Below are 19,644 nucleotides of genomic sequence, written 5' to 3' on the forward strand. Positions count from 1 at the left end.
ACACCAATGGTCATGCAGTACACACCAATCGTCATGCAGTACACACCAATGGTCATGCAGTACACACCAATCGTCATGCAGTACACACCAAACATCATGCAGTACACACCAATCGTCATGCAGTACACACCAAACATCATGCAGTACACACCAAACGTCATGCAGTACACACCAATCATCATGCAGTACACACCAATCGTCATGCAGTACACACCAATCGTCATGCAGTACACACCAATTGTCATGCAGTCAAATATTGCGTAATTTATACCGCCACCTATCGACAAAATCGAATATCACGTGACGTTTATTGACGGCTGTAAAACTAAGGCCATCGACTCTAAGATTTATTTTATGCTTGACATGTATGGAACGCCTCCTCTGCCTTCAGTTCACATTTATCATGCAGTACACACCAATCGTCATGCAGTACACACCAATCGTCATGCAGTACACACCAATGGTCATGCAGTACACACCAATCGTCATGCAGTACACACCAATCGTCATGCAGTACACACCAAACGTCATGCAGTACACACCAAACATCATGCAGTACACACCAATCGTCATGCAGTACACACCAATCGTCATGCAGTACACACCAATCGTCATGCAGTACACACCAATCGTCATGCAGTACACACCAATGGTCATGCAGTACACACCAATTGTCATGCAGTACACACCAATCGTCGTTCACATTTATCATGCAGTACACACCAATCGTCATGCAGTACACACCAATCGTCATGCAGTACACACCAATCGTCATGCAGTACACACCAATCATCATGCAGTACACACCAATTGTCATGCAGTACACACCAATCGTCATGCAGTACACACCAATCGTCATGCAGTCAAATATTGCGTAATTTATACCGCCACCTATCGACAAAATCGAATATCACGTGAGGTTTATTAGACGGCTGTAAAACTAAGACTATTTAAACTTCTTTTATGGAATTCAATAATTGCAATGGCCTCCTAGCCGCGCCTGTGTCTCGCATAATAAATTATTGTATATATAAAAAACAGAGCATTCACAGAGATGTGTAGCGGTTAAAATAAGTACAGTATGTCAAACATAAAAGAAATCTTAGAGTCGATGGCCTAGTTTTACAGCCGTCTAATAAAGGTCACGTGATATTCGATTTTGTCGATAGGTGGCGGTATAAATTAGGCAATATTTCACTGCATGACGATTGGTGTGTACTGCATGACAATTGATGTGTACTGCATGACCATTGGTGTGTACTGCATGATGTTTGGTGTGTACTGCATGACGATTGGTGTGTACTGCATGATGTTTGGTGTGTACTGCATGACGATTGATGTGTACTGCATGACCATTGGTGTGTACTGCATGACGATTGGTGTGTACTGCATGACCATTGGTGTGTACTGCATGATAAATGTGAACGACGATTGGTGTGTACTGCATGACCATTGGTGTGTACTGCATGACCATTGGTGTGTACTGCATGACCATTGGTGTGTACTGCATGACGACTGGTGTGTACTGCATGACCATTGTGAACTGAAGGCAGAGGAGGCGTTCCATAGACATGGTACTTATTTTAACCGCTACACATCTTTGTGAATGCTCTGTTTTATATACAATAATTTATTATGCGAGACACAGGCGTGGCTAGGAAGCCATTGCAATTATTGAATTCCATAAAATAAGAAGAAAAAAAGAAATAAATAGTCTTAGTTTTACAACCGTCTAATAAACGTCACGTGATATTCGATTTTGTCGATAGGTGGCGGTATAAATTACGCAATATTTGACTGCATGACAATTGGTGTGTACTGCATGACGATTGGTGTGTACTGCATGACGATTGGTGTGTACTGCATGACGATTGGTGTGTACTGCATGACGATTGGTGTGTACTGCATGACGATTGGTGTGTACTGCATGACGATTGGTGTGTACTGCATGACGATTGGTGTGTACTGCATGACGTTTGGTGTGTACTGCATGACGTTTGGTGTGTACTGCATGACCATTGGTGTGTACTGCATGACCATTGGTGTGTACTGCATGACCATTGGTGTGTACTGCATGACCATTGGTGTGTACTGCATGACGATTGGTGTGTACTGCATGACCATTGGTGTGTACTGCATGATAAATGTGAACTGAAGGCAGAGGAGGCGTTCCATACTGATCAGCATCAAAAATAGCCTTTAGTCTTTAAGTTAAGAAAACTTGTTAGCTTTTTTAAACTATGATTTTGAAAGAGTACAAAGATCAAATGAATTAATTCATATTATTCTATATTTATTATACACACTAATATTTAAGTATCAGCAGGTCAAAGGCATTCTTTAAAATAGATGTATAAATATGTTTTAAAACATTTTATCTTTTTAATGAAAAATATTAAACAGTTGTTGTAAATCAAAAATACATTGATCGGTTGTCATGACAGCATCCAGTTGAGTGATCTTCACCTATCTACAGCTGGATGTCTACAACGATGATACAATAACAAATGAGCTCAATGAACGTGAGAGAATTTTTAAAAGCTTCTTTCAAGTACTGTACAGTAGTCAATCTCTGCATTCTATTGAGACGCTCTGTGCTATTCACATACTGTAATCCTTGTAGGTACTTCCCAATTTTTAAATGTCAATTTGTGTACATAATCTACATTCAGATGTTTTAAATATCCTCCTTATTCGTTATAATCTTTGTTACAGTGTACTACAGTGCAAAGAAATTTAGCTCTATTAGTAATTATCATTATTCCCAATTACAAACATCTCACTGGTTTGCCGTTGGTGGCATACAGTATAGTAGCATACTGTACAGTGGCTAGCATGTGAGCCTAGCTAAAAAGTACTAACAATTTATAACATTTTCATATACTGTATACCAGAAACTAAACAATAAAATAGCCATTTACTAACCTCAATTTCAAAGGTGTGTTCGGTATCATCCAGAAATGCAATGATACATCTCATTTTGCGCTCTTGCTGTTCACGCGCTATCTCATTGGCACGGACATTGTAAGATCCGCTGGATGTTCGGAAGCGTCTAGACATCGCGACCTACGAATATCCGACGACCACCCACTTCAATCCTAGAAAGATAAATTTTAATAATATTTGAGCTAATAATCCTAGAAACAGAATGTACACTACAATGTACAGTATAGTAAGGTACAGTATATCTGACATGACATTGACAATAGAGACATGTACAATACTGTTAATTTCACTGAAAATAGAGAAATGTTTTGACAACTTACACTGAAGTAAATGTCTTATTTCTAGATAGTGCTCCAGTCTAGAACTTATCTAAGCAAACATATCATGTATCATGACAGTTAATTTTCTGAACTTAATTATACAAATCAGTATGGATAGCTTTTGATTAGTGTTTTAATGTCAAAAGTGATTTATCATCTGTCATCTGCTTTCGTGTCATAGGTCAAAGTTGAAATCCACTACTAAAGTTGGACTACTACGTACGTACACAATTTGTAATCCTGATTTAAAAAACAATTTTATACAGATAATGATATACCTTTGTATCATTGAAACGCAACAAACAAATCATTTTATGCAGAAGATTGTTCAGTGTATTTTCACTTTTATGAATGGATAATTACTTTTACTTTTATACTAAACAACAGAGAGAAAGCAAGGTGTTTTAAAGTGCAGTATCGATGTAAAAAATGTAGGAAATCATTTGCATTTGAATTCCACACCTTCACACCAGTAAACCTTCTTTCCTTTACATGGACATTGGCATACTGTACAATTAAGCATAATCTACAATTTGTAAAACTTGTTTTAAAATTCCAAGATTACCAATGTTTGAAAAAAGTTGTGCTTGCCGAGGCTTTCCATCCAAACATTTACTGTAACTGCCCCCATTTGCCCATGAAATAGCGACTAAGCAGCACAACATTTTTGGTGGCAAATTAAAAAACCCAGCAGTTTGAAAAAAAAAGGTTTGCTTCAGACTACTATAAAGCTTTAGAACTCATGTAAAGGTAACAAATAGGTATCTTTCCATTAAGACAAGTGTTTGTAAGACTTTGTGCAAGAGTAGAGTAGGGTGTTAGAGGTAATTTATGCAAGCAGTAGAGTTGAGATGCACCTGGATTAAAAATGCTCTTCGAAATGCATCAGTGAAGTTGACAGTGGTTAATAAGTGACATGACCATGAACAGAACATGATCAGTGATGTTGTAATTTCCATTTTAAATGTTAGGGTTGGAACATCTGATGTAGGTTGCCTTAAATTTCATTTTAAAATTAATTGAAACATATAATTTTGGCAACAGAATTGTCCTCTCCAACTTCATGTCATCTCTTCATTATTTTATTATATTGACAATGTTCTATATACCCATCAATTTACACAACGATTCCCATTCAACACAATTAACACTTAAATTAATTTTATCTACAACAGATTTTTTCCTACTGTACCTAATTTGATGCCAGCCAACCTAGTTTATCTAAGGGAAACAGAGCGAGTACAGTCAATAGAAAATCAATGCCATATTATACTGTGTGATTGGAGCACTATAAAGATCAATGATGTATTATCCCTGGTTTAACTTGAACCACATAATGATGCTTAGAGAATGAGTGTTGAGTTAATTTAATAGTAAGTATACTGTACTGTTTGTTTTGCTAATACTGTGTACACTATTGATTAAGAGAACCAGGTCACAGACAGGATACAAGTGTAAGAATACAGTAATGCTGGTTTACTATGTAGGCCGTTTTTGAACTATAGAAAAAAAATGAAAAGAACGGTTTCTTTCTATCGAGAAACAGGATTTTAATGTTGTAACATCATCATGTTGCATCCTAATTTTTACTCAAACTAAAACCATTTAGTGATGGTTCGTAGTTGGTTGTGTAGTGATGTTATTATTATACACATAGAGTATCAGACGCCATTCAGTGAAATGAAAATGAGACCTCGATTGCATTGTAGTAAAACTGACGGAAAACCAGCTTTTACGAAAATGAATTAACCAATAAAAAACAATGAATAATTAAAACTGCTGCTTGATCAATTCGCTTGCATTACATCAACTTAGGTCTTTGCGTTGCGTCCTATTGGTATAAGTTTTACTATTCACTATTATGCATGCATTTCTTTAATCATGGACCATTTGTAAGAACATTATTTTTAATGAAAATGTCATCCATGTAAAATAAGTTTATAAATAAATAAATAAATAAATTTATTTCATTACAACAATCAATCCGATCAGTCAGAGCACATTTGTCCATACAATTTAGAAATACAAAACCGAGTATGATACTTACTAGGTACTGTAGGTGTGTACAAAGTTTAAAGTATCATCTGATTTTCAATCTGGATATAAGTTTAAAAATGTGTTGATTGATCTAACATTCAACTTGTAGTTAGTTATCAACAAAAGATTTTTTATCAAATAGCAAGGAGGATCTAAACACTTTCCGTTTCAATTGTTTAATAACTTTTAAATATAGAAACAATAATAGTATTTGATATTATCTTCAGCACGCATGAATGGAGATGCAAGTTGTTGCAAACTATTTAACATCGTTGATGATTGTTGGTGTTTAAAAAACCAATCGTGGCTTTATTTACACACCAGTGAACTGTTGAGTTCTTTTGTGTTCAACACTAATCAACAGGGTCATTATACAGCCTATTGACAATACAACTTGTTTCCGTTTTCTGCTATTATGAAGAGCTGAAAAAATATCCTGAACTTTACCTTCAGTGTAAACATACTGTAGCACATAATACACTAGTCTGGGTTCCAAATGGAGTTTTGACTTTTTAGATAAAAGATAAATATAGATATAGATACACTTTATTGTCACATAATAATTATAAAATGTGAGACTCAGCTCCCTGTTACATTCGTAATAAAAACACCATGTAAAAACATCAAAACAATTCGATATAAGTCAAATACATGGTAGGCCAACAGTATGTTCAGTTCATTAAAAGTAATTACAGTAATTATCTTACAAATGTTTTTGTTAAAGAGACGAATTGAGGAGAGAATAAAGGAGTTGTTAAACCTATTTGTTTTTGTCAAAGGATGACGTAGTCTACCATATCTGAACATAACAAACGAACTATGCAAGGGATGGGCAGAATCAGACATATTTTTCATCTTTCAGACAAACATCGAAACGCCTCAAACTAATTACAGACTTGGGGAAACTTTAATACTGCACACAATTACGCATTTTCATTACTGTATGTACTGTAGGAACCAAGGGGTGACCCAGGTCCCCTAAATTTTGAAAATTACAGTTCAAATGAAATTAAAGCAAGTTTAGCACTTAATTCAACACATTATGACTCATTTACTTTTTTGAATCTCATATATATTTGAAAAATAATGTTGGTAGGCCTGTTAAACATGGTTCAAGAACAAGATCAACAGCACTGGTATAGCCCTGTGTCTGATCCACATGCTATCATCAGTTCACACTGATATTACATTAAACTGTTAATCTTAAAGTGGAATTTGGATTTTTTACTAAGTCCACTAGGAACACAGAAAGATAAGGCTGGCTAGTATTTACTAGGCTTTATAAAATTGTACTTGGCTACAGTACATTGAATAATTAATTCATTCATCAGCGAATAATTAATTCATTCATCAGCGGATAATTACTAATACATTTGTTATCATTTGCATACAAAATATACATAGAAATTATGTGGATACTGGATTTGATACTGTATCTGTATTTATAATGCAATGCATGTTACAGGTACACATGCTGGCAATCTGACTGCAAACTAATCATGTATTATTAAATATGAATATGAATTCTATTAACCTTCATCTTTAGAGAGACAAAATAAATGCTATCGTCATGGAAACATCATAAGCCCTTTAGTCTTCTTCAGAGAATGTAATCAATCAGAACAAAAAAAAGCCAGTCTGCAATATCAGTTTCTGAATTATTAATAATATATCTTGACATTTACAACTTAATTTATTCTATGAAATAACATTTCTGAGAAAAAATATTAATCATTGTCTCAGTATATTGATTATAAATTAATACAATTACAAGTACATTCAATATTATAATGCCATCGAAATTTAGGGGATGTTCAGATTTATGATGTTTCAGCATCTGAGGATATCTGCCAAATGTTGTGTCTGAACAATCGTCATTTTAGCGTACAATGTTGACAAATGTTGTGTCTGAACAGTCACAGTTTTAGCATCTGGCGCTGACAAATTTTGTGTCTGAATTGTTGCTGTTGCTATTGTTAGTAAACTGAAACTAATAGTTGAAAGGCTGGTTTACATAACCATTACACCAAATTCGCATACTGTACACATGGTCACACACAGCATTAAGACACAAAAAAATATATATTTTTTCCAGTCAAATCTTGTGTACAGTAGGAGAATTTTACAGTAGGCAGAGGTGTGCACTCTCAGAGTGCCGTACTAGTTACCAAAGCTGTCGATTTACAAATATCGTGACTGTAACTGTAACTAATTGCGATTTGATCTTAATTTACATAAAGTAGAGTAGATGTTATCTTTTTAAAAATAACTATCCCAAAAAAGTCCCTTTTGTTTCATTGCAATTAATTGCTCCATATACGGTAAATTAATTGAATGATTGATTATTATCTTCTGTACAAATGAAAGCAATCGATGGTTTTGAAATTATTTAAAAGGTCATAGTATCTATTTTATCACTGAAAATTTCATAGAATCAAGTGAAATTTATCCAGGGTTGCTCTGCTACAAATATGAAGGATATTTAACAGGTTAGAAAATCAATAACTGTAATATAAGATATTGATTACCAGGCCTTGAGTCTAATACTCTTATACCCAATTCACACTTTCTCTCAACATTATTTTCGAGCATGTGTAAACCACACATTACACCTTTACCAAAGCACTTAGAGGACACTTAATCAAATGGTCAGCATTTTATTTCTTTCTTCTCTCTTTAACTACCCATAAATTGAACATACAGAAATTTACAAATGCATACAAAATAAATAGGAAGAATGTGTTCATAGTTGAAAGATAATGTTCCATTAAACAAAGCAGATTCTAGTTCAGATTTTGTGCCACACTACTAATTAACCATGAATGTATTAAGACAAGGAATGACCTGGTTTAAATGTTAGTACATGTAATTAATATTAACAAGGAAAAGCATCTTCAAGTACTACAATGGTTTTACGATTAATGAAAAATTGAGAGATGAAATAATAATCTAAATATGTATTTAATTAAAATAACAAAGGTACAATATAGAGTACATAAAAAGAGATGGAACACACAGAGTTGCATGTACTATAGTAGTCAGTATAAATGAAAAGGCACATTTTGAATAGACAGAATAAATAATGAAATGAAAATATCCGACACAGTTTGTGTTATGTACTGTACATGTGGTGCCCAGTTTAAAGAATTTTCAAATTTAAAAGCGACTAAAACAACCCTTATTAAATATCTAATATCGTTGCGTATGACCTCTCGGGGCTTTGGGCCCTCTGTCGAGAAAATCCTGGCGCCACCAATGTGTGTGACAACAGTACATTACGTCATCATATTTTGTAATGTTTATCTTGTGAAGGAATTTGCATACAGTACCTTTTGTGGTTAGTGGTCTATTTGCTAATTAGAACTTCTTGGCAATTTGCCTTAATACAGTTTTACAGTAACTACACACTACAGGACATTTTAATAACACAAAGATACCAGGTTTACAAAAGCAGAAAACTTACCCTCAATCCCAAATATACAGTATCCAGAGTTACTGTAAACACAGAGAATTCAAAGATTGTCAAAATATAATAAGAATCTTTTTTGTACCCACTGATTTTGGTGGTGTAAATAAATTATCACGGATTAGGTAATGTCATGGTTCTGTAATATCATGCTCACTATATAGTATAATGTGTCACTAACAGTAACACTACAGTAACAAATTTAACGATCATTAATAATAATATTAATACAGTAAGTAACAAGGTTCTTGTCTTATCTTATGCAAGTACTGTAGCTTTGTTCTGGATTTAAAAGCTTCCTAAAACGCTAAACAAATCTTTAACACTTGTTCAGTAAAAATACATTTCGTTTTGCAGTCTAACAAATGTACAGTAAATGATGAAATAAAGATATACAATAACTCTATGAATTGTCTACAAATATTTAGTTTGCGAATGCGAAACACTAACAAAACTTCTGTCTGATCTACAAATAATTTTAAGTCTATTACAAATATTACATTTATTACTTTGTTTTCCTTTTACTTAAGATTTTTTTTTTCTGACTCAGTAAGGTAGAGGTTCCTTAACACGTTTATAGGAAGGAAGTTTAGCTTGATATAGGCCTGCTAGTGTAAGTCTACGGATATGACCGCTATTGCTACACACTCAGTGATGTCATCATCATGTTAAACTTTAATACACAAACTGTACTGTATATCACCAATCTGTGTTAAATACTAACTGTTGTTTACCATACAGAAACTAACTTTTAATGAACTAACGGTGTGTTCTTAGTGATGTCATGTTAAATTTGAATACACAAGATGTAGATCTCCAATCTGTGTTACTAACTGTTTACCATACAGTTACTAACTTTTAATGAACTAAGGGGTGCGTTCTTAGTGATGTCATGTTAAATTTGAATACACAAGATGTAGATCTCCAATCTGTGTTACTAACTGTTTCCATACAGTAACTAACATTCAATGAACCAATGGTGCATTCTTAGTGATGTCATGTTAAATTTTAATACACAAGATGTAGATCTCCAATCTGTGTTACTAAACTGTTTACCATACAGTAACTAATTTTCAATGAACTAAAGGTGCGTTTTTAGTGATGTCATAGACTCATAATGATGTTAAATTTTAATACACGAACTGTACTGTAGATCCCCAATCTGTGTTACTAACTGTTTACCATACAGTAACTAACTTTCAATGAACCAAGGGTGCGTTCATACATCACGTTAGTGGAAGCTTAAGGGGATACATTAATCATACCATAACAGTCCTAAAGCACTTTTCTTATTTGCTCTGGTAAACTTTTAAGGTTTGCCAAGTGTATACAGTATAATCCTCTAGCTTCTTGTTGACCTTCCAAAATGTAAACAATTAATTTATGCAAAGAAGCGAAGTATTATAATCTGAATTTTAAAGAAAAATTCAAAGCTTATTTGGTGAACAGGTTGGAAATTTGTATTGTAAAAATAAGAACAGTTTCACCTCAAGAATAAACTAAGATTAAATTTGCAAACTGACAGTACTATACTGTAATACCGGTCTACTACTTTAATTGTACAAAGTTTTAAATAAAGTTGTAGTGGAGCTGTACATTTTTTTTAGTCTAGTGTTTAATCCTGACCTACAGTAGTTTCAGGGTTGTTGAAAACTTTACTAATTTATGAATACGCATCCATGATCATCAAATATGTAACTTTTCTTGCTCACTGAATGTCTATGAGTATGAAAACACTTGAAATAAAGCAAGACATATAAAAACCCTACCTCTACCAGGTCATTAACATTATAGAAGTGTAAAACGTATCAATAGAAATGAACATACAATTCAAATAATGTATAACAAAATGAAATGAGGCATAATGTGTTCCTTAGCAAAACATGCATTCAGAAATTCTTCCGAGGGCATTTTGGTAAAGTGCATCAAAATGTCAATGACAGTTGACACACACTATTAAAATTGTCTTGTACTGTACGTTCAACCCGAAGCGATTCTATAATCACACATTAAATATTCAATTTTAATTTGCAAGAAAAGATAGGAATGGTTTGCATCTTTTTAGATCATATTTTAAAATGCAAGAAGCCTCAATTACGAGTAATACCCAATGAGTACAAAATATTTTAAAAATTAAACTTATTAGTTAAAATGATATTTTAAATTCTTAGCATTTTTAGAGATATTTAATACATTAATAAAATTATACTGATATTACTTTTATTCAATGTTGTTCATTTCATGTGTAACACAAAAGGATGGTACTACTTGAATTTTGACCACCGAGCAAAGTAAATTACTTTGCTCGGTGTGTGCTTGGTCGGTAGCCTGTGCCGGTCAGAAATTCTGAGTGCCCGACGGTCAACCGGCGTGGTGAGAACCCTAGTAATAATTAAGCTGTGCACACCCGAATGTCGAATTTTAGTGAGCGCCAGTAGGTGGATCAAAACAATTGTAAAAACTGCTGAACTTATAATGAATTTAGGAAGGCCCCAGGCAGGCTGGGGATTCGCATTATTTTTTGACCTATACCATCAATTCAAATGGCATGATTACAGTATTATTTCACTGTACATTAAAATGAATGTTGAATTCCTTTATACTGTAATACTGTAGTGTAATAGTGAGTTTTCTTTATATTTTTTAACTTTAAGATGGTCCCTAAAGCTCCTTCCATTGAGGTGAAGCTCTCAACAGGTAACCAAGGTTACAAGTAGAGATAAAAATGGCTATCTGTCTCATGTCATGCTTTACTAGAAAGTGCTTCATTACAAATGTACAGTTACAATGTGTAAACTTAAATATATTACAACTTCAAGGCTACGTTGTATGCATTAGAGTTTAAAATTTTATAAAAAAATCAGAATACTGTAAAAGGATCAAATTAAATAATCAGTACAAAATTACTGTGTAATTCAGTAATCTGTAAATCGACCAAAGTTCCTAGATAAAAAACCTGATATGCGTGTTTGTGAAATTTGTACGTTTGGTTCGATGAGGTTTGCTATGTGTTTTTGGAAGTTTGCGGGGTTTAGCAATTATTTTAAACCAAAAAATGATGTTTTACCCCAAAATTAAAGTACTGTAGTATTAACAACAACAACAATTTCATTAAAAAAACATTGACATATCAAGTGTGTATTTTTGGTACACTACACGATTCAGAAATTTTTATGTAAATCGACCAAAGTTCCTGGATAAAAATAACACAATAATTTGTGTGTGAAAATTGTATGGACTGTAACTTTTATGTTGGTTCAATGGTGTTTGCTATGTTTTTTTGGAGGTTTGCGGGGTTTGCTGTGTTTAATACAATACCGAGTAAGTTTTCTGTACTACTGTAAATCACCATAGCATTTATTTCAAGAAAATCATCAACTAAAGACTACTACAGTATAGCCTGACTTGGGATACAGTACATTTACCGTACAGTATGCTACTGTACTGTAGATTGCGTTGTAAAGTATTCTGTTCAAAGAAAGACTAGCCTAGCCTGATTTGTATTGCCTGAAGGTTACCATTACTTTAGGTGTGAATCCACTTCAATATGTAAATTAAATTCTGTGAGTCATTCACAAAAATTCAATACAAACTTTCATACTGCACTTGAGAATAAAGTAAAAATTTTATGATCTGAAAAAAAAAAACAAACACCAATATTAACAAAAATGAAAGAACATTTAATCGCTTCCCAGGTACTTCTCATAGCTACAAATAGACTCGAAATTGATGCTAAAGTTTAACAATAGGTTTCATAAATACTCAAAACCATACATTATAGTTTTTAATGGAAAGTACTGTACAGTACATGCACTGTACTAATAATAATATCTGTATGTTGAATTAATAGAGTTGTGTCTGCAGCCTTCAACCTTATTTTATCAAACTACTACTACAGTATACGTAATGTCAACTAGCAAATAAACTTATGTGCTTGTGAAAATGTTGCCCTAATCCTACATAAATCTAATCTTTTAATAGGGAAACTGACACAAAATAGATTTCCTTAGTATTATTATTCCACAAACATTCCATTGTATGTCGGTGCTGCCAACTACAGCGCTATTCATCTGTTCATGGCATTGACAGTGACTGTGTGAGTTAGCATTATATGTTAAAAGTAATATTTCATTAGAAAATTTTAAATTGTCACTAAAAAAGCATCTCCTCAACATTTAATTCTCATGTGCAATAAATTATAAAAAGGTTTTAGCATAATGCAGTAAATCAATAATTTTCTGTAATCTGTAAATTAAGAATAAATAATATAAATATAATAAGGGTAAAAATTAATTGTAATTTTGTTACTTTAGTGCAATAAATCAATTTTTGTATATATCTCTTATTATAAATCTTTCTTAAAACTGTAAATTAGGATTACAAGTGTTAGATAAACTGTTATTTTTAAACTTTTATATTTTTATACCATTTTTTAAGGATTCTTTTGATGTAATTTGTATGTTCTTTATCAGTTCCTTGTTTTTAGGACCCAAGTGGAAATAAGTTTTTAACTTTTCTTGGCATTCCTTGTAATCAAGGCCTGTGTTTCTGTGCAATTGTTTTTTCTACTTTTTTTTTGCATTGTTTTTATTGTTTTTTAACCTTGATTACTAAATAAAGAAATTCAAATTCAAAAAGTACTGTACACCGGGGCAACCCTAGATACTCGTCTCGAAAGATGTACTAGGTTCTGTAAAGTGTACATGAGAGTTTTGTGTACACTGGACCTATATTTATTACTGTACAGATACAGTAGTAGTCCTTATTTAAGAAAACTCATTCTAGAGTACCACCAGAACCAAGGAGTGAGTAAGACTTAAACCCATTACTGTACATTCTTCTAAACCACTTCTTTAAAAGTCAGCAAGTCTAAAGCGTGGTTCCCACTAGCGACGCAACACAAGGACGTAACGCAACGCAAGTGAATTGACCAATCACAAGCGATGGCTTATTCGCTTGTGATTGCTAACTGTCTATAACTTCGCTTGTCATTGGTTAAAATGCTTGCGTTGTGTTTATGTTCTTGCGTTACGTTCTAGTGGGAACCAAGCTTAAGAATAGACAGTGGTCTTATTAGTTTTGTAGGAAACTGTAACAGTAACACAGAACAGTTTTATCATTTACTTGTGTTAAAATTCTGTATTACACTTACTGGAGGTGCTGGTGTGTAAAACTCTGAAACAGATGTTGCAATATGAAAATCATTCATTATTGTAGCCATACAATTTACAGAGATATTTTAGGAATTTGTCAAATTACTATCAACATGATGAGTCAATGGAAATATTGAGATGAATATTTTGCCATCCACAATAATATCATTAATTCTTGCCATTTCTACAGTATACAGTACTGAACAGTTTCAAATATTTCTTAAAATTTAAATTAGTTTTAATATACAATCATTTTAGGTATAAAAATACAAGTGAATAACATGGAAAGAGTGCAAACAAAGATGTTCACTGTTTAGTTATATCAATACTACAGTACTTAAAAGTAACTGTAGATCTGTATGAAATGAAAGACTGACATTACAGTATTGTATACTGTATGTTTACTACTGTACTACAGTACAATAATTAAAACTACAATAGTATCTGTGACCTTTGAAGATTTTTTGCATCTTTCATAACTGATTAAACTCTTGGTTTGAAGGCTGATGATAGTTACTACTGTACCACAACAATCATGTTTTATAACATTGTAGCATCTTAATTGTACAGTAATGTATGTGTATGCAGTCAGAATGAAAGACAAATTTAAAAAGCTCATGAATAATTCATGTTAATCCATGCACTTTGAACTAATCATGTAGAAAGAATGTTCACCTTTCTTCATGACATTTAACTGAGAGAATTTCAGTATGACAATCTTTGAAACACTGTTCAACATACAGTATAAGTAACTGTTGTAATTCTGTACTGAAGTAATAACTTTATCAAAATTAACTTCATGAATAATAGGTTGCTAACCTTTGAACTACAGTCTGGATACCAAACATGCTTATTACCATACAGTAATATATAGCTGTATTATCATTCATCATGACATTACAGTGCCGATAGTTGTCAAGTAGAATCATTATGTACTGTTTGATTAAACTGCCACTAAGCATACACGGATTAAAACTCAACACACATTGTGCAAGCTTCAACAAATAAATTATAAATCTATGACAAAGTGCTTTAATACAATAGTTCGTTCACTTGAAACGACAGTAAAATCAAATCATAAAAGAATTCACTTTGACTACAAAGTTTGAGTGTGAAATGCATGTCCTTTAAAATCTGTCACTCAATGAAATTATGAGAACTGATTCCTAACTTTTAGTAGTAACAGGTACAGTAAGTAGGAAGTCAACAGGGTGTGTTTTCAGGGTAGAAATGAATCAATATAGTACTACAGTACTACAGTAAAACCACTGAATCTTGAAGGATTTTGTGATACCATTCTGACCATCAATAATTGACCAGACAAAAAGATTACCTTGTGGATTTAACCCAATCTGCATTCTTTCACACTTCTCAAAACTTTCTCCTACACTGTACAGTAAGACTTACAAGTGTAAGGTGAAGGCTTTTCACACGGCACGGTTCTGGTCCGGCGCTGACAAATCAAACGTCAATGTTTTGTTTTCACACGAACCTGTACTATATTATTATTATTAAATATTATTGAACATTTTTGAAGTTTTTAACATTTTATAAATTTGTAAAAATTTTTAAAACTTTTACATTTTTATACTGCAGGCCTGTATCGATATTCTGATGTTTTCAGTTAAACTTGTTTTTTAACATTTTGAATATATATTTATTGTTTTTATAATAAGTGATATTTAATTGTAATTTTGTTTTAATATTTTGATTGTATGTTCTACCTTTCTAAATGTTTTTTATATTTTTATATTGCATTTTATGTTTCTGAGTGAAACACTTTTGTTAAACTTCAATCTTTCGTTTGATTGCAATAAAGTTCTATTCGTATTCGTACTAAAATTATAAAATATTTTTTCTTTTCGTCCAATCCGGATTTGACCATGAATGACCTCGCTTGATAACGAATAACTGAAATCGTACTCGATGTGAAAGTAGCTTAAATGATAGGTTTCTCACAAAATATACAGTGGTGAGCTTTCGCATTGGGACGGTAGAGGAAAAGAAACGATAATGAAATACAAAAGACCAGTCCAAGTTTTCTTCCATGATCCATCCTGTACAACTGTTGAAAATGTCACACTTTACAGTAGTATTAGGGAGGTTTCGCAACCTTACGAAAACGGATACGTCACACATTTGTGAAACTTTTGAGCTGATCCCCATTTCATATTCATAAAGCGTTTTCGTGTTTACGAATATCATCAGTCATATTCGTAACTACAAAACGAGTATAGTTTTTGATCTATTTTACACATTTTGCATTTGAATCAGGAATTATTCATGATTATACTATAATTATAGATTTATTGAAAGTAATTTACTAAAAGTAATTTACTAAAATGCCAGGTCAATTTTGATAAATAGCAGTTTTTAAAGTCTCACTCGCTTTGATGTTACGCTAGGCCTACAGTAGGCAGCCAAGCACCAAGCAACACCAGGGCTCGCAGAATCGCTTGCCCGACGTCCCGCGGCAACCAAATAAATACGTCGGGCAACTAAAATTTAACATGTCATGTCCCGACGGGCAACCTCTTAAAATCACCGAAAATGTCCACGATGTTTTACAGGGGTTGTGAAAAACTGTAACAATGAAAATAATAGTCGCGCACGAACGAATTCTCTTGACGTCGAGACCAGTGTAGTGTTTGTTAAGTAAATGTATGGATCGGAATTCGGTGGTATGGAACGTTATCTCCAGGAGCCAAAACATGTGTTTCTATGCAGTCGGGCGTATCAAGTCGTTGCGTATAGAGTTTCCAGGTCTGTCATATAGCACGCGGTCTCTTGCGGCATCCATTGATCGCGAAATAGGAAGCGTTGAACTCTCAGCTTTTAACTTTATTTAAAGTTATTATACCAGGGAGTTTCTAATTAACAACTCCCTAGTTATACTATAAACCAAATAAAATAGGGGCTAGTATGTTTTTGTTTTTCTCAATTATCGACATCATTTTACGGTGGTAATAAAATCTGAATCTACTACTTAGTATTAATTATGTGGCCTACAGCCTGATAGTAGATTAGGCCTATGTTTAATTACATTCATGTTATGTATTTTGTGTGTAATAAATAATTTGCTGAATTACTGTAATTATTGTTCAAATGTACAGTTGTATTGAAAATACAGTATATTATTAAATTATAATAGATACGTAATTTTAATTGTCTGTGTGTGCCAAATAGGCACCGGCCGATGTTTTTAACACAGGCAAGTAGGCCTACCATTTTTTTTATAAATATTACAGAATATAAATTTAATAGGCCTAATAATTTATTTAATAAATACATTGAATACTTAAATAGTTACAGTATATTTTTTATTATCAACATTGAAAATAATACACTTCTTCGGGTATCGCCGAGAGTTGAACTTTCAAAAACTTCAACTTGGCGGAGCACGTGGTTTTCACCACAATTCGGCACAGTTCCCTTGTGTTGTTTTCAATCACAAACTTGTGCGAGCAGATGGTTGTTTTTATCCAACCTGTGCGAGCTTCTACTGAAACAACAAGTAAACTTCCACAAGCCCACACTCTCCACCACACACCGTACCCATGTGCTCCTACTACGTACGGCTGCAGCTGCTGTGAGTTTTTTTGCTATACGCATGCGTATTGTTTCACGTCACGTAGAGACGGACGGCGATATTTTTTTTTTCGCTCAACGAAACTGCCAGCTAGCCAGAATACTGTTTTCTGATTGGATGTTGATGTCACGTGAGTTGTTCAAATCACTCACGCATGCAGTTCGCCTCAGTAGGTAATTCCTCCTCGCACTCTCAGAGCGGTTGCGACTCGCACTGCTCTCTAGGCTAGCAATTTACGTGTTGTAGGAATCGTACATTTCAATGGCTCGCTGCCTGAGAGCGCGCTGCCGGCCTGAGACAACTACTAGCTCCTTGCACAACAGATAGAGGAGGCTTACAATTTCCCGCATAAGAGCGGCTAAACCCAAAAAGCGGAGAACTTGTGAAGGGTTTCTTGGAAGAAGTATTTTTACTTTCTCTCGCCATGGATGGAGTAATATATTAATTAATTTTATTTCCATGGAGGAATTGGCCTCTCTCAATGTTTATTTACGTTTCGCGTACGTTTCATGCATTCATTTCAATTTCACGTGGGAAAATCTTTTTAGGGCCTTCATGACGGCAACATCGGGTTGGCACGGTCGAAATACACTTTTGTCATCGTCATCCTTTTATATACTGTCAAAAAAAACTACTAAATTAAAGCACTCAGGCCTAATAAAAATAACATTAAATCATTTCGGAGTAAATTGAAAGAGCCTAAGAAAACCAAAGTTTCTGAAATCTACTTTTAGGCCTAGGAGGCCTACATTTCTATAGGCAATATTTTAGATATATCTATTAAATAATTGTAAGATAATTAGTGCCATGTCTAGGCTACTACATTTTAAATATCGCAAAATAGCTTGATTTCGGAATTTCATTGCACAATAGAAGCAAAACGTTTTTGCTCCCAAAGTAAACCCACGTGAATACGCCTTTTTCATTCACGAAACGGAACACATCTTCGATCGATGACAAACAATGCCGTGCAACGAAGCGTAACCAACAGAAATAACATAGCGTTTTCAAGGGATTTCAGGACACCATGTTAATTAAACAATCGCAACTCTTGTACGGAGGATCGTATGAGAAAATAAATTACTGTAAAATGTTCTTAAAAGATTGGCCTACATCACTGTGTAATTGAAAAAATTTGAAAAATTGTTTTCACTACTTTAAAATCCATCGAAAAAAACACCACAGTGTATTAAGCATAGGCGTTTTTCACCGACGTTTTTTCGCGGTGCAGTCGCGGTATAAAACGTTAAAATTAAGTTAAAATAGTGGGCAAGTAAAAAAATGATGAGGGCAACCAAAATCTAAAACCTACTTGCCCGAAGGGCAACCAAATATTTTAGGATTCTGCGAGCCCTGAACACGTACCTGCGCTTCGCTCAAATTTACCGCAGTCATATTTTGGACGGCGCCCTCAATATTTCGTTGCCATGCGAAACAGATTTTTACTGGCTTACGAAAAACGAATACATGTGCGTGACGTATACGTTTTCGTATTCGTAAGATTGCAAAACCTCCCTATTATAATCTACAGTAAACTTACCTCAATGATGAGACTTTACTTTAAAACAGACCTACTGTACAAAAACTGGAATACAGTATAATAAATCACAGAGAAATCCAAGTTTGTTTTAATACAAGAGTGCCATCTCACTGTGGGTACAAAACAAACAATATTTTTATTTTTATGAACAGTACATCATCATAAACAGTACTGTATGTACAGTATAAAGTACCTTGTAAAACAATAAATAATATAATAATGAAGTTTAGAAACAAGTTAATTACAATATGATCACGTTTCTTTCCTTTTTATTTGTTAAATTGACAATTAGCATCAATTAAAAGTACAGTGTTGAACTGAGTGGATGCAATTTTTACAGTGGCCGTACTGTACTAATAATGATGAATTTGAATTCAATTTTGTAACGATTTTTCCTTCCAAGTATTTTGCTAAATATAGAATGTATGTTTTTCAGATTGAATCTTTCTTTCATAGGCAATAAGCCAATAATGGGAAATGAATGTCCTTCTAGACTTGAGGTCATCAAAGGGACATTTATAAGAATCTTAAACTTAGTGCCAAGTGAATAACAGTCTAAATACCGCACAGTAAAAATTACACAGACTTTAGGG

General features: G+C 33.6%; 1 protein-coding gene across 6 annotated transcripts in view; it reads right to left on the minus strand.

The window, feature by feature from the left end:
• Positions 1-19,155, minus strand: part of LOC140054076 (tyrosine-protein phosphatase non-receptor type 4-like) — a 68,799-nt gene extending 49,644 nt beyond the window's left edge. For all 6 annotated transcript variants that reach the window (XM_072098947.1, XM_072098923.1, XM_072098958.1 and 3 more), the window contains exons 1-2: positions 19,052-19,155; positions 2,926-3,098 (exon numbers count right to left, since the gene is read on the minus strand). In XM_072098947.1, coding sequence (XP_071955048.1) covers positions 2,926-3,060 — 135 coding nt within the window. In that variant the 5' untranslated portion in view covers positions 3,061-3,098; positions 19,052-19,155. The remainder of the gene's footprint in view (positions 1-2,925; positions 3,099-19,051) is intronic.
• Between the last annotated feature and the right edge of the window lie 489 nt (positions 19,156-19,644).

Source organism: Antedon mediterranea, chromosome 1 (assembly GCF_964355755.1).
Source record: "Antedon mediterranea chromosome 1, ecAntMedi1.1, whole genome shotgun sequence".
In the NCBI taxonomy this organism is placed as follows: Eukaryota; Metazoa; Echinodermata; class Crinoidea; order Comatulida; family Antedonidae; genus Antedon; species Antedon mediterranea.